The sequence below is a fragment of the Gouania willdenowi genome, chromosome 17 (genome assembly GCF_900634775.1).
Source record: "Gouania willdenowi chromosome 17, fGouWil2.1, whole genome shotgun sequence".
NCBI classification, from domain to species: domain Eukaryota; kingdom Metazoa; phylum Chordata; class Actinopteri; order Blenniiformes; family Gobiesocidae; genus Gouania; species Gouania willdenowi.
In genome coordinates this window covers 137,501-160,127 of record NC_041060.1, presented here as the reverse complement: position 1 = coordinate 160,127, position 22,627 = coordinate 137,501, and the positions used below count along the sequence as shown (strand labels likewise).

At 39.4% G+C, this 22,627-nt stretch overlaps 1 protein-coding gene across 2 annotated transcripts in view; it reads right to left on the bottom strand.

Annotated features, from left to right (window-relative positions):
• Nucleotides 1-577: 577 nt before the first annotated feature.
• LOC114479518 (integrin alpha-6-like) overlaps nt 578-22,627 on the bottom strand; it is a 31,354-nt gene continuing 9,304 nt past the window's right edge. The window contains exons 2-26 of one of the 2 annotated variants that reach the window (XM_028473237.1): nt 20,432-20,559; nt 20,257-20,336; nt 19,488-19,752; nt 17,165-17,296; nt 16,890-17,103; nt 14,814-15,007; nt 14,071-14,168; nt 13,435-13,562; nt 13,267-13,356; nt 12,063-12,124; nt 11,805-11,974; nt 11,249-11,389; nt 10,026-10,141; nt 8,907-9,063; nt 8,725-8,808; nt 8,573-8,652; nt 7,437-7,514; nt 6,618-6,720; nt 6,370-6,537; nt 4,491-4,595; nt 4,290-4,400; nt 2,994-3,092; nt 2,789-2,914; nt 2,636-2,714; nt 985-1,122 (exon numbers count right to left, since the gene is read on the bottom strand). In XM_028473237.1, the coding sequence (XP_028329038.1) occupies nt 2,646-2,714; nt 2,789-2,914; nt 2,994-3,092; nt 4,290-4,400; nt 4,491-4,595; nt 6,370-6,537; nt 6,618-6,720; nt 7,437-7,514; nt 8,573-8,652; nt 8,725-8,808; nt 8,907-9,063; nt 10,026-10,141; nt 11,249-11,389; nt 11,805-11,974; nt 12,063-12,124; nt 13,267-13,356; nt 13,435-13,562; nt 14,071-14,168; nt 14,814-15,007; nt 16,890-17,103; nt 17,165-17,296; nt 19,488-19,752; nt 20,257-20,336; nt 20,432-20,559 (2,998 nt within the window). In that variant the 3' untranslated portion in view covers nt 985-1,122; nt 2,636-2,645. Of the gene's footprint in view, nt 1,123-2,635; nt 2,715-2,788; nt 2,915-2,993; nt 3,093-4,289; nt 4,401-4,490; nt 4,596-6,369; nt 6,538-6,617; nt 6,721-7,436; nt 7,515-8,572; nt 8,653-8,724; nt 8,809-8,906; nt 9,064-10,025; nt 10,142-11,248; nt 11,390-11,804; nt 11,975-12,062; nt 12,125-13,266; nt 13,357-13,434; nt 13,563-14,070; nt 14,169-14,813; nt 15,008-16,889; nt 17,104-17,164; nt 17,297-19,487; nt 19,753-20,256; nt 20,337-20,431; nt 20,560-22,627 lie in introns of both variants that reach the window. The other variant, XM_028473236.1, reaches the window with a different exon arrangement.

The window sequence follows — 22,627 nt, the reverse complement described above, 5'->3', positions numbered from 1 at the left end:
TGTGTAGGGAAGTCACTTTGGCAGAGTTTTTTGGGGCAAATGCAACAAAATATTGACAATAATGAAGTGTAAATAATTTTTGGGGTCCATCCATAAAGTCAGTAAAATGATGGTCCATTGTTCTATGATTCTGTGATAACCACATTTATTTATTCATCTGAATAATATCCACTGTTATCCAGGAATGTTTATTGTTATTATTATAGTCATCTTAAAGATGGAAATCATGGTTTTAATCACTAATAAAATGGATCAAAGTGACCAAAAATGGTGGAAAAGGAGGAGAAATGGGATTTGAAAAAATGCGGAAAATGGTTAAAAGTTGTAAATTATAGTGGATAAAAACAGACAGAAAAAGTGTTAAAAAAGCTTCAAAGAGTCAGAAATGGGGGATGTTGGATAATGTAATTTAAAAAGTTGTAACAATTTAAGCTGGAAAATGATCCTGATGAATCGTGAATGTGGTTAAATTGGCAAAAATAAGCGTGAAATTTGGTGAAAAGTGACAATAAGTGAACATATGTGACATTAGGTGGAAAAGTGGTGGAAAGGGTTTATAAGAGCTGAACATGTCTGGAAAGTGGAAAAAATGCAGAAAACATGGCATGTTGGTGTAGTTGCAGAAAAATTGTAAAAATAAGCAAAAATGGGCTCAAATTGTTCTAAAAACTATTATTTTGTTGAAGACATCTGGCGACCCCAAGATTAAGAACCCCGTTAACGGGACTTGACATCCCACAATGCAATGCATGGAACTTTTCTGACAAGTTTCAACCATTTACATCTTATTTCCTAGCAAATGATCTTAAATGTATTGATCTATGATTCCAACACTACGTCTTTATCTGATTAAAATGAGCATCTGCAGCAGCTTTAAGTGAGTTGCTTTTAATATTTACATTCTCTGCTGTACTAAATGATGATCTGGTTCAGCAGTGACGGTAAATCTGCACTGGTTCTAATAACTGTTCAGTTATTAACGTCAGGTTGTCATCGGGGCGTCGTCTTTTCCGGTAGATTCTCTCTGTTCCCAGGACTCCTCCCCCTCTCCTCGCGACTGATCCGCACCGCGCTGTAACTGGGAACTTTGTCTTTGTATTTGGCTCGTGTAAAAAATCCACACTGCAGAGAAAGCAACAGAAACGACTCATTGTGATCAATAAGTGCTGAGTCGCTCTGTGTAGCAAAAATACAGATTGGAAATGGATCAAAAGATGTGATCAGAGAAGACAGTGATGATCAGTTATTGTTTCTGCCCCCCCCCCCCCCCCCCCCCCGCACCATGCAGCTGAAATCATGACGTGAAATCCAGGGATTTTTCACCGTTTTTACTAATGTGGCTTAAAATCTTTCAAATGTATTTATTAGTAAATCTATGTCTAACAAAACAAACTATTTTACACCATATTCATTCCACAAAATAATCTGAGCGCGGGGGGCGGCAGTTCTCACTCAGCAGTTTGGTAGTAGACAATGAAGCAGAGAAGAAGAGCTCAGTGTGCTGACGTGCTCTGGTAGCTGAAGTTAGTGAGTAAATCATAGACTGTTGAAGACGCACAAACCCTGAGGATAAAAGTCCTTTTGGGCGGAGTCAGTCCTGCCTTTAACCTGTGGTCATTTGGGTGGTTCACGAAATCCGATTTTACCAAATTTTGCCAGATTGCTTTTTGCCGTGTTCCAATTGACATAAACATCTGTATCAAAAATGGAATAAATCGCTGCACATTTAGGATGGCACGCTTTTTCACAATGTTTTTTCTATTTTCAGGAATAATTTTAACTAAGGCTCTTACTCGTTAAGTATACATACTGTACAGGGAGAGAATATTAATGAACATACCTTTATATCATTCATGTGATATCTGTGAAAGTTACTAATTATTTGGTTTAGCAATAAAGATAGTGAAAAGGTGTGCCACCCTTTATGGACATTATATTGACTTCATTTTTGGTACTGATGTTCAAAATATCAATAGAAACGATCTGGCAAAATTTGGAAAAAATCATTTTCTACCATTATATTGTGAATCACACTCGCGGTCATAGATCATTTTCTGGGCAGTATATTGACATTCAAGATATATCAAGGTTTCCATTTTGGTGATATTGAAAATTTTAATATTGTTATATTGATAAGTGTTTATTTTATAGCTTATTTTGGATTAAAATACATGATTGAGGAGTTACTGCTGTCACTACTTCTTAGAACAGCATGAAAAGCTGTAAATCAACAAGGTTTTTTCATCTTTAACAAATTATTTTGACCAAAAAATCTACTAAATGATCTAAAAATCTACTAAATGATCTATAAATCAGGCTTAATGTTTACAGGCAGTGGGGCCGTGTGACATCATCAATCATGTGATTTCAAGATGGAGGAACACAGGCTCTAAAACTGTAAAGTCGTCCCATTTTTAAAATGAATGTGGTTATTAATAATGTACTCTGTTAGACATAAATCTACTAATAAGGACATTTAGAAGGTTTTAGACCACATTTATAAAAACAGTGGAGGATACTTTAAAAGTGTTAGAAAACAGCGTTCAGAACACCAGAAAGCAGCTGTTGTAGCAAAAAAACAAAAAAGTGAGTAAAAGTGTTTGAGTCGGTCGTGGCTCGTCGGGTATTTTTTTACCCTCTGGTTTTTATGCATTAGGTGTCAGTTTCTCTTTTTCTGACGGGTCTTCTTTATTCTTTTTCCCAAAGACTCCACACTGAGGAGAGGCAGATTATTAGAGAACGTGGACACAAAAAAAGATGTGAGGTTAAATTAGCTAACACATGTTACCTTCCAAAGCAGGAAAACCAGCAGACCCAGCAGCAGGAGACCAAGGAGGATGGAAAGCACGATGATCCACCAGGGCACGCCTCCAGACTGAGCCTCACGCCTCTCTGGGAACACCGTCAGTTTGACCTGAACAACACAACACAACCCGTGCGCGTTAACGTCCTAAAATCAGTCAAAACTGAGCTTAAAGTTATTTTCTGCTCACCTCTGTCTCAGCGTTTTGCAGCAAAATGTTCTTTGCCAAACTTTCAAAGCTCAGAAAGGCTCTGGCTGCTAGTTCTGTGTGGTGTAACTTGGAATAGTCCTGTTAGAACAAAAATAAATGTGATTCAATAATTTAATTTGCTGTATTACACACGTAGCGTGTAATACAGCAACATCTGGAGCAAAATGATCACATTAAAGATGTAAGATTAGTATAGTGAGTATTAAGTAGCTAGTTAGCGTAGCATAGATTGTTCTTTTGGGATTTTATGGTATAGACTGGGCGTGTCTTAACTGCTCCAGGAGCCCCGCCCACAATCAAAGCTTTTTTTATTTATCCCTCATTACAGGTCAGCAAAAACCTGAGGGTTTAGTTACACGTTAAATGTCATTTTATTTACACGTAATGTTGTGGCGTCCCCCAGGGGTTAGTATTGGGTCCCCATTTGTTTTTAATGTCTATCAAAGATTCATGTAATGTAACAACAATATAAAGATGATACAAATGTTTTTTTGTATCATCTTTTATGAAAAAGAGAAAAACTATCATTGAACTTAACCAAATCAAGTATGTTTTCTGTAAATATGAAAACCATTAACAGTAGATAGGATAGAGCAAGTATCTTAAAATTAATAAATGACTATAGACAATTCACTCAGCTGGAAATTGCACATTAAATACATCCAATCCAAATTTTCTAGAAGCGTTGCAGGATTAAACAAAGCAAAACAGTATGTTGACCATTAATCATTCCATATTCTGTATTTTATCACTGGTTTTAACTCCTCTACATTACTGTGTAGAAGTTTAGAGAAAAATGCATTAGACATTAGTTATTCATAAAAGAGCAATGGCTGGATATCAGTCAATAAATAAAACAATGTAAGGATTTGGTTAACTATCAAACAAAGCCAAACACGATCAATTGGCAGAAAATATTCAACAAATATCCAGGAAAAAAAGGGACTTTTTCTAAACTAAAAAAATGTTTCAAAATTTCCAAAAAGTTCCTCTAAAAAATGTTCTTTGTATTATTATTACTAGTAATATTTATTGTTTGAATAAGCAAACTCTTTATTTCATATCTAGAACAAAAACAAACTTTATCCCTTTGTAATCAAACAATACTTTTACAATTTTTTTTTATGTATTCAAAAACAAACATGTTTTCGCTTTTACAAAAAGATAAATGAAAAGTTTTTTTCTCCCCCATAGGACGGTGAGAATGAAACCGTTAAAATCATCGCACGCTGATGTGAAACGATACAGCAGGTGAGTAATATCAATGGTTTTTACCTCTAGGAAGGTGCTGTTCCACAGCCGAGAGTTGAGAGTGATGAGTGCATTACTGTCCAACGCCCGCAGAGGGCATTTTATTCTCACACATTTAGCACCTTTCCCACAAGACTGTAAAGACAGAAAACACAAAATCACCACTGAACTCTCCTCTCACTGGTTGACACGATGAATTCAAGTGGACAGAATCAAGTCATTTACCAAAGTTTTGCTCTTTTTTCCATCAGCCAGACGAGCCAGAGTGCCCTGTTTACTCTGATTATTGCTCTTTTCTGCTGCTCTCCTCCACCTGGCACTGGATGCTCCCTTTAAATGAAAAGTTATATTTCAATTTAAAATGATAAAATCTATGAAAAACTGTTCAATTGATATTTCTTTATCAATCAATCAATCAATCAATCAATCTTTATTTGTATAGCGCCAAATCATAACCAATGGTATCTCAAGGCACTTTACAGTAGAACAGTCTTAGGGACGGACTCTTCATTTTATGGATACACACATATGCATATATACGTATATACACATACATATGTATCCCACACCCAACATGAATTCATCATGGCGGCAAGGAAAACCTTCTGTTAAGCAGCAGGAACCTTGTGTGGATCCCATTCCTATGATGAACAGCCATCCACGTTATGCTGTGTTGGGTGTGTGCAGAGGAAAGGGTGGAGACAGAGTTGTTGAGACTCTGTAACTCCACACTGAGGATCCCACGGACCTGCAAGACAAAAGCCAGAAGGAGAACAGGAGCAAACACACAAGGGAAGAAGCAGACATAGAGGGAGTGTTAGAGAGAGGAATGGGACCCTCTATCAAGATAACAACATAGTGGAGGCCCCGTAGATCAATAAATTGAAGATTATTTTCTCAAAAAATAATCTTCAATAAAATAAAATAAATAAATAAAGTTCAAATTGCCACAAAATAAAGACTTTTTCATAGTCAGAAAAGTTTCCTGCATTGCATTGTGGGATGTGGAGTCCCATAGACAGATTCAGGGTGGGGGGGAGAAAAAATGTAATTAAATATATAGACCGTCTTTAGATCCGCTCCAATCACAATGTGTGTAACATTAAAATAATGCAAAAAGGATTAGTAATTGTTGCGTCGATGTGTTGTAAATAAATGATCAGGTCAGCAGCCACTTCTTGCTTCATTTTTGCTGCAGTACGATACATGAACTGCTGGGGGCAGTGTCGCTTCACCATTTACATTGGGAAGAAGAATTGCACAACAGAAAAAGAACCAACCTAAAGTCTCAAAGGTTTGGGACCATTTCACTGAATACTACACACCTGAAAAAAACATGAAACTAACAGTAATATGTTAGAATCAAAGCAGCAGAAAACTGTTTCATATTTTTTTCGAATAAATTCGGAAAAACTGTAATGACAACTTTTGCTGCCCCACCCCCAAAACTCTGCGTATGGTGATTTCTTATTTTTCTTCACTCGATAAGGAAGACAATAATTCACTTGACGCCACTTTTGTTCTAGTTTGTTCCCGGTATTCCCCGTGATTTCAGAATGAAGTAAAAACACTTCTATGCATCTGTCTCTGCGACTCAAAATCCCACAATGCAATGCGCAAAAATGTCACAATGAAATTGTTTACAGTGGAGATGAAAACAAACTTTCAAGCACCAATTTTGAGGAAATGATCTATTATTCATTGAGCTATGGGACCTAACGCGACTACTGTTGTGCTCTAGACCACATTATCCAAGACTTTTACGAGTCGAGATTAAGTCAAAAACCATGACAAGTATTGAAACCGTTAAAGAACATTCTCTCCTCAGTTTTAGTTTCTTTAAAATACATTTGTCAAACAAAAAAAGGTAACGCATGAATCAAAGATATTAATCGTTTTACCAAGTTCTTCTCCTCGTCATCACATTAATAAAGTTATAAAATAGCAGAAATCAGTGCCGGTCTAGACAAAAAAATTCAAAGTTCGGGAACTCCAAGACCGAGACCTTTAAAAGACTACAACACTAAGGCCAACACTACGGATTTATCTGATGAAATATGTTTTATGTCCAGCAGCTTTAAATGATCCTGTGACGCTGACTGACCATGGTAAGAGGGTTGATCTCCCCCTTCGGCGTGCACTCCATCTCCACTCCCATGGAGCTGATCTTCATCAGGTAGAGCAGCCACTTTCCCTTCTCCGTCTCCTTTGGCCAGTCAATGTTCAGGGTAGCAGTGCCAAAGTCTGCCAGTCGCTTTCCTAAGTTAATGATCTGGGAACATGTGGGAGTGTAAATCTTCCTTCATTTAGTTCGTTGACCAGTAGTTGGACAACAGTAGTAGCATTACTCACTCTGAACTGGTGTATGATGGAATTCCCGATGTCGCTCTCTGACTTCATGGCCGCCTCCCCTTTAATGTCTCCAGTGAAGTAGATCTGAGATGGCTGGGCTTGTCTGAACAGTTAGTGACATACTTTAGTGAGCAGTTATTAGAAGTTCAGCTATTGCTAGGTTGCTAAGTTAGTGTTAATGCTAGGCCAATGCTTGTATGTGTTATTGCTAGGTTAATGCTAATACTTGGTATGTGTTATTGATAGTTTAGTGCTTAGCTAATGTTAGGTTAATGCTATTGCTAAGTTAGTGCTAATGCTAGGCTAATGCTAGGTATGAGTTATTGCTACGTTAGTGCTTAGTTAATGCTAGATTAATGCTATTGCTAAATTAGTGCTAATGCTAGCCAATGCTAATTCTAGGTACATGTTATTGCTAGGCCGATGTTAATGCTAGGCCAATGCAAATGCTAGGCATGTGTTATTGCCAGGTAATGTTAATGCTAGGTTAATGCTAATGCTAGGTTGGTGCTAACGTTACATTAATGTTAATGCTAGGCAAATGCTATTGCTAGATTAATGCTAATGCTAGATTATTGTTAATGCTAGGCTAATGTTATTGTTAAATTAATGTTCATGCTAGGTTAGTGTTAATGCTATCTAATGCTAGCTATTGGTAATGCTAACTTATGCTAATGCAGTGCAACACTGGCCAGCACCTGCATCCTCTCTTGCATTGTCTTCAGGAAATGCAAATATTCTAGTTGTTTTTCTCTTTACACTGTGTGTGTGCGCGTGTGTGTGTGTGTGCGTGTGCGTGTGTTTGTCCATTCTTCTTACCCTGATACTGACAACTGTAACACAATGGCTACTTTGGCCTTGGCTTTGACAGGACCTATTTGCTTCTGGTTACTTGTCCTGTGGAATCAGAGTTATAAATAACCATTAATCATGTGTTGATATTAATATATAAAACGTATCTTATAAATTAAATCTCTTCAGAACAGGTAACACATAATCATATTGCGTGTTTTAGTTAATTGTCTTTGATACTTTTGTGTTAGATATGTTTTTTTATAATGCTGTTTGGGGATGGGCTCCGATAAGCAGTTACTGCTTCATCCCATTTAATTTTTGGTTGTTAAAATGAATGTTTATTCTTTGTATTGTATATGTTTTAAGACAGCCAAGAACAAATAAATATCATCATCAATCAGTAATCAGATACAGGAATGTAACAACATTTCGTGGCACGAAATTTCGCGAGTGCACAAAATAAAATCCAATAAAAAATGTTTCAAGAACATGAAGGGGCTTAATACAGATGCTTAATACAAGCACCACAGTCAGTGCGCACTTGTCTGGAAACGGGCCAACATGTCTGCAGAACGGCCGTATTTCAAGCCTCTTCTAAGCAGAGGTTGAGACAGATCATGGACTAAAAACAGTGGAAAGTTCACTCTCAGGTGTGATTTATGTTACAACGACGTGCAGTCGCGTGTCAACACTTTACACAGAGATCCTCTACACTTCATTGTTCATTCTGTGTTCGTGAAGCAAAACACTCTGTCTCCAACTTTTGAAGTCAAATTGTTTTTCATCAACAAATATGCATTGTTACTCTCCATTGGGAATTTTTTTTAATTTTTTATATTGTATCATGAGAAATTTGTGTTGTGAGTTGACTATTTCGTTACACCCCAAGTTAGAAAGCATAAACATCTATTCTAAATATATTGTGAATCTGCTGCTGCTCTGTTTGTGTTTTTGATAACGTTGGTCAAAACATTAAAGAGTCTCCTCAGGCAGATTCCTTAGTGTGTGTGCTGTGGTATTTGCCCAGAAGTGACCATGAGAGACAGTTCTGTATTTACCATATCAAAATGTTTGTTTGAATGATGATATTAATCCAACTGTACTTGTCTTAGTTTTCAAACGCATAGTTTTTGCTGCAGTACTTGCAGTGATTGACTTACGTTTCTAACTGAAGTTCAATCTCCAGTTCAGAAGTGGCAGGAGAAATCCCAGATGTGCCCAAAATAATATAAAAAGTTGTCTGGAAACAAAAAGGCAGAAATATGATTTCATAAAACAAATAATTGAAAAGCCCAAAAGGACGTTTTCTCACCTCAGAGTCACGTTTAAAGGGGTTTCCAAGATCACAGTCAGCTTTAGATCCATTTTTATTGGCAATGCAGCTCATTGGAAGCTCCTGTGGGCAAATGAGAAGGTCATGATTGTGTGTGTGCGCGTGTGTGTGTGTGTGTGTGTGCGCGTGTGTGTGTGTGTGCCATCGAGGAAAAAACTCACCTGAGGTGAAACTCTGTAAGCAGCGTAGGTCAGGGAGCGAGGGAAGCTAGCGCTAATAGACGCCTCGTGCGCATCGTCTCCATCTGGATTGGTCACTTTGATCTCCAGAGCGATGTTGTTTTGGTCACTGAGCGAGATCACGGGAATGCCATTTTCCCTTTAATTAAACAGAAACAACAACAAAAATACAAGAATAAAATGAGAAATAAGGAATACATTTAATTCACTGTAATAAATAAGCAAGAAATATACATATTTTTTTATTATCAACATTTTCAGGAAATGAACAAGTTTATATAACATTGTGTAAATAACAGGAAAACAAGGTTTTTTTTTGTTTTTGGGGGGGGCACTTTCCCCACTCCTTCCACTGTCTGTCCCACCCTAACTCCCTCTCCCCTGTTCCTTTGCCCCTTACCAAGTTGTACCACTGCCCTCTCTTTTTATATAATTTCTATAATAGTTTCTCTATCCATCACCTGGAAGCTGTAATAAAAAAATACAGCATTTGAATATGAAACTAATATTTGCAGGAAAACAACTGAATGAAAACCTAATTTAATGCCTTATTTGCTCTTATTTTGTGCACTTTTTCAGTGAGAAAAGAGCAGTAAAAACCAATATGTTAAGGTTTCATAACTTTTTTCATTGACTTCGATCTCCTGACATGTTTCGACCGTCAACTGTCATTCTTCCTCAGAGGCATCTGCCAGTCGCTTTGATGTGTCCTAATGAGTTATTTCTGCAGATCAAAGTAAATTTGCTGAAAGAAATTGACGGAATAAATTAAACCATAACATATTAACTTCAAAATGAAGTTGCTGGAATTAGCAGATGAATAAGACATTTTGTCTATTAAAACATTGTTAGAAATGACTTAAGACTATACTTCACAATAAACAATAGTGTGAAATGCTTTTTATTTAGAGTTCATATTTGATCTCTGTCATTTATGAAAAAAAAACTTTTTTTTTTATTGATTTGAATTTGTTTTAAAACCAAAAATGTAGAAAAAATGGGTTTCCAGCTTTTTGTTGGAAATTAACCTTGTTAGCAAATACAGTAATAATAATTGTAATATAATATTATATAAATGACTGTATGTGTATGACTTCTTACAATTCCAAAGGAGTGAATGTGTCTTGATCAGTCGATCTGTGTCCAAAGCGATGTTTCACCTGCAGGTTGCTCTCACACACATTGTCACCTCCACAGCCTTCCTTAAGAAAATTCACCTAGAAAACAAATGTACACACAAACACTACAGATGATCTGTTATAGTTACATTTATTAGGACAATATTTTTCAGAAAATGTCTTCATTAAAGTTGTCTGAATAAATGAAAGACTACAAATAATCACACAACAAAGTTAAATATGCTTATACACAAACACACTGACACGCACACACACACACACACACTCTCACACTTTCACACACGCACACTCACACACACACTCTCACACGCACACACTCACACGCACACACTCACACGCACACACTCACACACACACACACACGCACACACTCACACACACACTCACACACACACTCTCACACTTTCACGCACACACTCACACACACACACTCACACACGCACACACTCACACACACTCTCACACTTTCACACACACACTCACACACACTCACACGCACGCACTCACACACTCACACGCACACACTCACACACACACTCACACGCACACACACACACGCACACACTCACACACACTCTCACACTTTCACACACACACTCACACACACTCACACGCACGCACTCACACACTCACACGCACACACTTTCACACACACACTCACACACACTCACACGCACGCACTCACACACTCACACGCACACACACACACGCACACACTCACACACACTCACACGCACACACTCACACGCACACACTCACACACACACTCACACGCACACTCACACGCACACACTCACACGCACACACTCACACACACACACTCACACACACTCACACTCACACATGCACACACGCACACACTCACACACACACTCACTCTCACACTTTCACACACACACGCACACACTCACACACACACTCACTCTCACACTTTCACACACACACGCACACACTCACACTCACACGCACACACTCACACACACACTCACTCTCACACTTTCACACACACACGCACACACTCACACTCACACTCACACGCACACACTCACACGCACACACTCACACGCACACACTCACACACACTCACACTCACACGCACACACGCACACACTCACATGCACACACGCACACACACACTCACACGCTCACACGCACACACACACACACACTCACACACGTACAAACCTCTGATCGGGTCGTTGTGGGTTCGTTGGCGTCCAACACGGGGTTCAGGGGACCAGTTGAGCTCTGCCTACGTTTACGCGTTGCATCAATTTCAACCGACACGTCGATCGGGATCCCGCGCAGTTTGTCTTTAATGTTTTCCTGCAGGACAAAAAAAGACACGTTAATGTTTTATTCATTTGTTTGTTCATACAAAATATTTTTTAAAAATCCATCAAACATTTATGACATGACTTTTCTGCTAGAAGTTAAGAAGACCACAGGGTCTCATAAACTACAAGTAAACAATGAATTTACATTTATGAAGCAACAGATGAATACATAAAACTTAAGGATATAGATTTCAGAGTCTGTGGTAAATCGTTCCAAAATGATGAACCTCTATATTTCCAAGTCCGTTGATTAATTAAAGTTCTGTAACACGGCAGATAAAAATACCTGCAATGCCTTGTTGAATAATTGTGAAACTAGGACAGAATATTTAAATAAATTACAGAATACATTTGGTACCTTAGTGGGTAAGTGCACATACCTACACATGAATAATGTTCACTACCTGTATGACAAGCTGGCGTTTAACACACTGTGTTTTGTCTTTGACATTAAAAGAGATGATGCCTTTGTGTTGGTAAGTATGTTCAGATGCTCCAGGCTCTGTGAAGTATGATCTGGGAATAAAACCGTTCTTCCTCTTGTCAGCGTCTGCCTCCATGGTGTAAGATAAGGCTAAATAAAGTAGAGAAAAGAGTTGATTTATTACAGACAAGCCTGTGATGTGTTAACATTAAATGTATGACTGAGACGCTTAGTTTACCTAGTCTGGGAGCGTAACTTTTAGGGTTGGCAGTGTAGGTGAAGCACGCCTCAACCGTCAAACTGGTGACATAAGATTAGCTGCATTAGACTGGATAAAAGCATGTTTGTACTGGTTTTTAACCATTAAATTTACAAATCGATGGTCACACGTTTGCATTATAAAGTCTAAGGCTAATTTAATTCCAGCAAGTCCATTTTGTCGTTGTTTTGAATAATATGTTCAGGCTTCATTTATTCAGACAGGAAGTTTACTTTGATATCCTGACATGTTTTGAATGTCAACTGCCAGTCTTCCTCAGAGGCGTCTGCTGATGGCTTTGATGTGTCCAATGCTTGAACACATTTTCATGACAAAATACCATCGTGAAACAGCTTAGTTTTACCATACTGATAATGTGTTGTTGCAATAGTAATGCTGCTGATGGACAGAAGTGTGTCCAAGAATTGGACACATTAAAAAGCGATCAGCAGACACATCTGAGGAAGACTGACAGTTGACAGTCAAAAGAAAGAAAGTCCTGAAAGAAAGTTGTCTGAATAAATAAAACCTTAACAGATAGTTAAAGTCTGAGGCTGCCCCGATTCCAATATTGATATTGAATATACAGTAGGTCCGATATCAGCAACAAAAAAATATTATTGGATTATATCAGGCTGCATCTAAAATCTGATACATAATTAGTTTTTATTACATTTATTAAGGTTATTTTTCAGGGTCTTCTAATTTATTTATTTTTAATTTTTTTCAGTTGTTGAATTTTCTAGTGTGAGGTGTTCATTCATAATACATGGATCAGTTTTTCTCATACGTACTGTTGCTGACTATTGTTCTCTGTTTGAGTAATATATCACTTTATCAAGGTTTTTCTAACATCCCACAGTAAAAAAAAAGTATGTATGATTCATGATGATATCGTGTTGGATTGATATGGTATCGACCAACTCTCAACGCACCAATATCGGTGGAAAAGCTGAATCAGCACATCTCTAGTCAAGCCATCAATTTATTGTGGATTCAGCGATCCCGAAGAAATATTAAAAACACAAAATGAGCGTAACTAATAATCATGATTATCGGCAATGCTGAAAATTCTCTGATTAATCATGCTCGTGATAAATCGCCAAAACAAATGTGCAAATAATCAGATTAACAGTTGAAATCATTCCCAACGCTAGATTAGATGTAAAAAAAACAAGCGTACCAGAAGGTGTTGCCACAGTTCTTCTTAGTGAGGTCGATTTCTGTTGGCGTGAACTTGATCGTCTTCTTGATGGTGATCACTGGACGTGCTCTGTCGATACAAACGTAAAACATAAACTAAACTTGAAAGAAAATCCAACACATAAACATAATAACGATGTTCCAACACCTGAAGACGAAAACGGCATCTGAAAGGGATCCGACAGCCACGTCAGGATATGAGTTCTCATCCAGGTCCATGTTCCCTGCCAGAGAGTAACCAAACCACTTCACTCCTAAACGTCGGCCGGACAGCACCTGAAACAAGATCAGTAGAGTTATACCAATATTTATAAAATAAGATGCTTCAGAGGAGGGAAAGTCTTCCTCAGAAACACCCGAAATCACGAAAAATGAAGCAGGACAGAAAATGTCGTCAAGCGAATCATTGTCTTTTCTGGTGAAGAAATCACGGCGAGAATAAAGTAAAAACACTTTTCTGCTTCTGCGCCGTCTTTGCATTCTTCTACGGGACTGCAAATCCCACAATGCAATGCACAAAATCTTTCCGCAGTTCAAGTCACATGAGCATTGGTCAACAAACCAGTTTTCTGATTCCAGCAAGTTCTTGTTGACTACTTTAAGAGAATATGTTAAGGTTTCATTTATTCAGTCAACTTTTTTTTAAGAAATGTACTTTGATCTCCTGACAACTGCCAGTCTTCTTCAGAGGCCTCTGCTGATCGCTTTGATGTGTCATTGACTTCCGTGTTTCTCATGTATTACATAAATAGACCAAAGGATAATGAATGGATCGTTCATATACCTGTGCAGCCTTTTTGGAGCTGAGCCCTGTGTCTGATCCATGGTAGATAAAAACATTTCCACCTTCATCATCATCATAAGGAGCTCCCACAGCAAAGTCTGTTCACAAAACCAGCAAAACAGTGTTTTTCTGAGTGTCAAAAAAACAAAACACACGCACAGTGGTTCATCAAAGAATACACATGTGGCCCTCAGTCTAGTTTTTTTGCGGCCCCCAAAGCTGCCCCCCAAAGTTGTTATTCAAGATGTTGGAAAGAATTTAAAGCCCAATACAATACACAAAATAACTTCCTAAACATACAAATAAAACAGCAAAATGCATAAAGTAAACAAAAGACACACACATCAACCATTTAAACATACACAAACATCAAGAAATGACAGAATACCTTCAATGACACACAAACTGTCAACAAAAATACATAAAATTACAAAAAAAACACACATAATGACCAATAAAGACAAAACCCTTTTTTTGGTTGGATAAGCTCCTCAAAGTGTTTCCAAAATCCTGCAATTTTCTTCAAGTTATTCGACAAAACGAGTTTAACACCCCCAAGTATAGATCATTTGTCTTGCGCAATCTCTAAATAATGATTTATGTGCATAAATTTTGGACCCAAATAATTTGACCAGATATGGAACCAAATGCAGGGTTCTAATGTACAGAATCTGGAAAAAAGGGTTTTTTTGGACCACTCTAACACACACACATCTGTGAGTGTACGTGTGTTTCATCCTCACCATGGTAACCATCCAGATTGATGTCTCCAAGGTTTTCCACCGACAGGCCAAACATGGAGTCCTGAGGCCCAGCTATTCTGATGGGTGTGACTTTGTTCCATTTTCCAGCTTTGTTGACAAAGACGTAAACGGCTCCACCGATCTTTCCGTCCTTTTCAAAGTACTGAGGAGCTCCTACCACGATGTCCTCCCAGCTAACAAACAAACACCAGCATAGCATCGTCACTGTCCACAGCTTTTTAGCTCTTTAATCCGTGAACCCTTCATTCTTTGGTTTTAAAACCAAATCAAAATAAACAGTGTGGTTATTTTGTCTTACTAGCTTAAAACCAAAACAGACACACAGAAAAATCAAAAACCAGATAAACAGGGTTTTTCTGTAATAGAATTAAATCTTGTTTTGTTTGTGTGATATTTGAATATTTACGGGAAACTATGACGAGAGCTTCATGGGGGGTGGACTTTTATGGGGGGTGGACTTTTACTCCTGACAAAAAAGGAGCAATGCATAAGTCACATTACAGATGAACTGGTGAATTGAAACATTATTATTACATTAATAAATCAAAACCAAAAAATTTACGTTACGTAAAACATGGGCATGATATGTGATTAAAGGAACCACAGGTGGTGTAATGAATCTACTGGTGCTCCTCGTTTCTGGTGATCAACGTGTGTTGACGGCGGCTGTTAGTGGCTAGTGGTTTTATAATGTGCAAAATATATATTTTTGCTGCCCTCAAAAAAGCTGTAAAAGTGTCAAATGGTAGAAGTTTTACTATTTGGACCGTAACACTGTTTGGTAAAGTTGGCAGACGTTCACAGATTCAGACTTCCAGCATCAATAACTCTTTAACGAAACGTCATCAGTGTGAGGTAGACAACATGATACAAGATCGATTAATCAAAGGCAGCAGAGTAAAAGTTTGACCCCGTCTGTGGGTCCCCTCTGTGTGGTGAGATTAAAACATGAAGCTCTCCTCCTAGTTTCCCTTAAATATCCAAATATCTCTCAAACAAAAGATTTAATTTTAAAACAGAAAAATGCTGCATGTCTGGTTTTTGATGTTTCTGTTTTGGTTTTAAGTCAATCAAACAAAGTAACCACAGTGTTTATTTTGGTTTGGTTTTAAAACAGAATAACCAAAGAATGAAAGGTAAACAGATTCTCTTTGTATCCCTGACCCGAGGTTTCTACTGGATACGTCTCCACTGCGCCACGGCTCCGATCCGGTTTTGCTTCGCTGTTCGACGTCCAGAAATCCCCACCGGTTGCGTTTTGAGTGTCCAACGGCGCAGTCCGGTTGACGTCACGAGACAGAGGAGTTCTCACGATATTTACATAATCTCGCGAGAACGCAGTTAAAGAAAGTGTTTTTTTAAAGTGAATTACAATGACATATACAATAATAAAGTGCAGCAATATTCGCAAACAAGTACAGATACAGACTGGCATTTATGTGGTTAATAGAGCCAGGGAAATAGACATATATAACATAGACATATAAGAGACATATATAATTAGAAAAAAAAATAAAAAGATAGAGAAAAGGGAAAGAAAGCAGCGGAAACATAAATTAATAAAGATAAATAAATAAATAACAATAAAGGGGTGACAGCGAAACACTAACACTTTTCAGACATACATATATTACATTCTTTAGTTTCAGCTTTTTGTTACATTTTTGAAGGTATTAAAATAAAAAGTTTACCTTTTGTTGTTGTTCTAGTCACATTTTTTAGCTACAGCTAACGAAGAAGAGATAATATGATGAAATATGATCTGTGTTTTATTTTGAAAAGTAACCAGATGTTTTCATGTCTAGTATGTGGTTAACTTCCTGTTTCACTGCATTTACTCTGTGCTGAATTGTTGCGTCGCGCTCCGGCATCCGCCAGAAATAGAAGTCCTGCGTATCTCTGCCGGAGGGCTCCGGACTGTCGGAGCTGGGAGATACGCAGTGCACCGGACCCGGTGGAAATTAACACATAAACTAAAGTGAAAACTTATCAGTTCCGGTGGCGCGGCGGAGACGTAGTGCAGCGGACCCGTATCCAGTGGCAATTGGGGGTTACCCGTCCTTGTTGAGATCCAACACAGCCAGATCGTAGCCAAAAGATGAAGCCAGTCCCTCTCCTTCCAGAATGTACTCCTTTAACAAGATGGTGCTCGTGTCTCCTCCGGTCTTTAACAACACCACCGCTCCGCTGTGATTGGCTCGTGGAGCTCCAGCCACCACCGTCAGCTGGCCTTTCTTTGTCAAACTTCTTCCTGAGTCCAAGGAGAAACCTGGAAACAGAAAGAGATGTTGGCAAGCTTACACACTTTAAGGATTATCTGTTGTTCTCACCCAGGTAGCTGTTGGGAGGAACAGGGACGAGTTCGGGGTTCTTTTCACGTTCGTCCCCCACCTCGTACGGACCGTCATCATAAATGCCCATCTCGATGAAAGAATCGTTTTTCTGTTCCAAACGTACGATACCTTAAATAAAGAAAAAGAACTGTGTGAAATGACAAGATGGGAGAGATCGGAAAGAAAAGCCAAAATGAAAAAAGAGATTATAGTGAGTCAGAAGCACTGATGTTTGAGGGAAGAGAGTTCCAGAGACGAAGACTTTATCCCCAAGGTCCAGTGCTTGGATTTGACGATGGGAGTGAGGATTTTGGAGTCAGAAGCAGCGAGAGGGCTGGTAGTGGTGTAGGACGTCAGAGAGGTATGGAGGAGGAGCGGCCAGGTTATCAAGGAATTTGTAGGTGATGAGTAAAGTATATTCAAGTAAATACACTGTTTTATGGGAAGCCGGTGTAGTTATTGGAGTACAGGGTGATGTGGTATCTGGAGGAGGTTTGGGTGAGTAACCTGGCTGCTGAGTTCTAGTTCATATTTCGTGAGATGTCTCACTATGGGATGTTGCCTCTGCTACATTCCTCAGAATACCTATTTCACTTTGCCAATCCTGATTGGTCGGTGAAGTGCATCATTTTGATGGGAGAAGCTTCCACCTCCTATAAAAGGAGGGGACGAACAGATGTCGTTCTTGAACCTCTTCTCCTCTCAGCTACCTCGAGTTTTTTGACTCGCAAGTGGAATTTTCTTTTTTCCTGCCGACGAACGCTGGCAGAGCTGACGCTTTGCTTTAGACCACAGCAGGTTGGAAGGTGAGGTTTAGCAGCTCCAAGCTCCAGCTGTCTGCTCCCTCCAACGCTGGCGCTCCGGCGTGCATGTTGGCCTTCAGCGGCCTCTCAATACAGTGACAGCCCCGCTGCTAGCTCTACTCTATGCCGCAAGACCATAGCTGCTGTCCCAGACCACGGCCCTCGACGCCCTCCAGGCTCTTGCTTACGTTGGTCTCCCTCCTGGGCCCACACCACGGTATTCGGCCCAGCTCCAGCTCCAGCTCCAGCTCCTATACCGCAGTATAGGAGATGCGTCATGTCATGCCTTTGTCCATGTGGTAGAAAAATATCCAACAAGGACAGACACGAGGCCTCCTCCCAGGACCGAGCAATAATAGAAGAGATGTCCACAGTGACGGATGTGTGCCTCTGTATCCAAAACCACTACAGACTATGGTGAAGGTCATGAGCAATATGGTGATCCAGGAGCGTGCTCGCTGGCGAAGCTGACGGACGCCCAAAGATGCAACATCCACGATGCTCCCATAATTCCTGAGAGAATAGTTGGCTCCTCCCTATCTTCTATGCAGTGGCGCTGTGAAGCGAAGAAAAGGGAAGATGAGGTTCTGCGCCTATACCTCCCTAGAAAGCCTCCGCTCACGTCTCCGCCTGTGCGTCGGAGAACGGCCCCACAGCTTCCTCCCCAGGGTCCGCTGTTCAAAGCACCAAGACCCTCCCCCCGCCTCTGCAACCTCAGCGAGGCCCGCCTGCCTGGACCGGAAAGTCCCCGGCCCCAGCTACCGCTGCACTGGTGCAGCAGTCCCAGCGCACGGAGAAAGAAAAAGACAGCCTCTCACCTTAAGGCTGAAGCTGACTGTTCCTTGTTCGCCAGCTCCAGCTGTTCCGCTTTCACGCGCGCTTTCAGGGGCGTTTCTTGCCCCGATCTCCCCTCTGTCAAGGCTCGGCCGTCTGTTGACTAAGAGAGACGGACAAGTTCCACAGGACGGGTGGCTGTTTCCCACTCCTGCATGTCCACAAGCACGCACCCACACACATTTCAAAAACAGAGTGATGTGTTCATCGCTCATGCCTCTAGGCCAAAAGCCAAGATTACACTTAAAATAAAAGTAGTTAAATTTGGCCTTTTTTCTTCTCGTCCTTATTTATTATCGATATCGACTGATATGAATCATTTAGTATATCATGATACATTTTTCAGGCATATCGCCTAGCCCAATAAAGAGGACGGGACCAGGCACCAAGCCTTGAGGGACTCCGTGGGTTACTGGGAGGGTGTGGGATGTGCATTTGCTTATGGAGATATATTGGAGATGATTGGTGAGTTAGGAAGTGAACCGGGAGAGAGTTGAACCCGTAATGTTAATGTGGTACTGTAGATGGTGAAGAAGGATCAAGTGGTCCATCGTGTTGTCTGTCTTTGTGTTACGTGTCTTTGTGACAGTGAACATGGGTAAAGGTTAAAAGCAGCTGACAAACTGAATAAAATACAAAAATGAAATCGTACAACGCTAGACAACGATTTCTCCTACGACTACCTTTCCAGTTATAGGCTCCAGGAGCTCCAAAGATGACGTAGTGGTAGTCCTTGTCAAATGTTGCAGAAAGACCCTGCTGACAGGATCCAAACATCTCGTGGCCTCTGGGTCTATTGTTACAAAAGTGCCATCCGCCTCCGTCTCCGTCGCTGGGTGGATCGTCGATGGTCAGGTCCTGGCCCAGCGTGTAGCAACGGCCGATGATGTCGCGGGTTTCGAGGTTAGTGCCAACGTTGCTACGACGCTGGAACCGATGAGCGCACGTCTGAAACAAGAAAAATTGTTTAACTGATTGGGAACGCCCCTCGTGGGGATACAGTTGTGTGATTGGCTGTGAAGGAGCGAGACATCTGATTGGCTGCAGACGGGCCCCATGAAGAAGAATCGGTTCACTGCGAGGCGATGGGGGGCGCGACATTGTGACAAATTCCAGTTATTCTAAGCTGTGGTTCTAAATATTGTCATTAATTGGTTAAACCAGTGTTTTTCAACCTTGGGGTAAATATAAATTATAATTACACATTTTTAAATTATTATTCTTTTTCAAATTAAAACACAATCTTAAACAACTGCATTTCATACTTTCACCTTGTAAAATATAAATCTATTTCAAATAAGAGTTCAGTTAAAAAAAACAGTACAGGATAACAAACATGATCAAAAACTAATTCTAGAAAAAATGTCTTTGCGTTCGCCAGAAATTGTTGATACCAAAATGGGATCACGAACCAAAAAAGTTACAAACCGCGGGGTTAAACTTAAGTCTTACCACAACTCTACCTCCAGGTCCCTGACTGTTGACTGTCACTCCCATCCACTGATTTTCTTTGCTCTCTCTCCTTGTATCCTCTACACACACAAGTAAACACCACAAATATCACAAACACAATAAAACGCTTCAACTGTAAAAAAAAAACAAAAAAAAAACCTAATGGATCACTCACCAAATTCATTATCAAAGTTAACCCTTGTGCAGCCAGGAGAGGTGGATATATCACAGCTGTAAAGTCCTCCAGGGGTTTTGGCTTGATGACCACCTATGGGGCCGGCCTTAGGAGCACCAACCAACAGCCTGTGACACACACACACACACACACACAATCAATCCAATACTCCAGAGATGAACAACTTTTAGCACAAAAATTATGATTATGTGAGTGCCACATTATCAACATTTATGTCAGAATATAAAATAAAGACCAATCTGAGCAGCAGTACAGGAAAGAACAAATGTTTTCTGTGTGTTTTTTTATTTTGAGTGTGTTTGGAGTCATCTTGTGCGTTTTTGTTGTCATTTTGTGTATTTTTCCTATGTTCAGTTATTTTTGTGAATTTTTGTTGTTGGTTTACATATTTTTGTGTGTTTTTGGAGTCATCTTGTGCATTCTTGTCCTTTTGTGTATTTCTCTTAACATTTTGTGTGTTTCGGGAGTTATTTTGTGCATTTGTGTTGTCCTTTTATGTATGTTTGCTTGGGGGGGGCCGTTTAATATTAGTCTGAGGGCCGATTGTGGTCCCTGGGCCGCCAGTTGCCCTTATCTGCAACACTTAATATGTAAAAACTTTTACATCTTCATCTGCCTTCTACATTTCCTCCTCCATCGTACATTCCACTGTTAGTTGTGACACAGTAGCCACATTCAGCCACTGAAAAAGATGCATATCCACCAGTAAACTGATGTTCCATGTGCTCACGGAGTCGCTAAGTCAAAGACGCCTTTGAGTGAACGTCTGTGTATGATTCAAGCAGAATCTCTATCTCACACACAGACACCAGAGCATCCGTTCACAGGCTTTTCCAAAGTCTGTGAATCCATGCTTTGTCCACCCAGGAGGCCCCTCCCTCCTCCTGACCTTTAGAGTTAATGTTGGACAGCACACTGTCCTCACCAGATTGGATTAGGAAAGGCATATTTAGAGACGTCTAATTACATCAACATGTTAGTGTAAAAGATACTCTAGCACTAGATAAAGAAGGAGGCCTTTCTGCTGCTATAAAATAAATCATTATTATTGACTTCAGATTACTGAAGGAATCAAAAATATAGTTCTGATCATTATCAAATATATTATTCCTGCCAAAAAAAAATGAGTGTAACTATTTCTGCACAATGAAAATGGAGCATTACACAATTCAATATTCCTGTAGCGTACTCTACGTCAGACATAGGCAACTGGCAGCCTGCGGACCACATGTGGCCTTTGGTCTAATTTTATGTGGCAAAATGACAGAAAAATACACAAAACAAGAGCAATAATACATAAAAAATATACAGAATTATAACATTGCAGGAAAGTACAATACGACAAGAGAAAAATACAGAAAATACTCCAAAAACATTCATTTTACAGGAAAAATACACAAAAGTACTACAGAAAAGCACATAACACTTCACAACAAATATACACAGAATGACAGAAAAACATTTAAAATTACAAAAAAACTATTTTTTCTTTCCTGTATTAATGCTCAGATCACTCATTATTCTAATGCTGACATGAATGTTGATCAAACACACACTTTAGTTGTATTTTATTGCATTTGGATTATTTATTTATTTTTCTTTTTTTCAACAAATGCATTATTTTAAAGCTTAGCTTAATTCCTGTGTAAAATTTTAAAGACTCACCCATTTGAAAATTGAACCTATTTGTGTATCTTGACACCAGCTAACACACACATGCACAGTGCACGTATTTGTCTCAGTTTTGCTGTGACTAAATAATAGACACGTGGTGATGAGCACGAGACCAAAGCTCCTGCTGCAGGTTGTTAAAGTTAGAGAAAAGTTTGATTCCTTAAAACCTGAGCCGTCAACAACGTCAACAAAGGTTCATAAATTGTAGCCTAGCAGATTTATTGCACACTTTAAATGTATTACATTATATTTCTGTCCCTACAAATGTTAGTTTGTATTTTATCCCCATGTTTGTGTGCACACAATGAAGCAACGCCCTGTTATTCATAGCCACTCCCTCCACAATTTAGCGGCCAATTGTTGCGTCCAAAAATGCCTGATTTTGCGGCAGCTTTTTAAAAAAACTGCGGTAAAAGTTGCTGCATTGAGACTTTATTATTTTCTATAACTTTGCCTAAACTGGTCAATTTACCAAAAAACCTGATTGATTTAGAATTATTT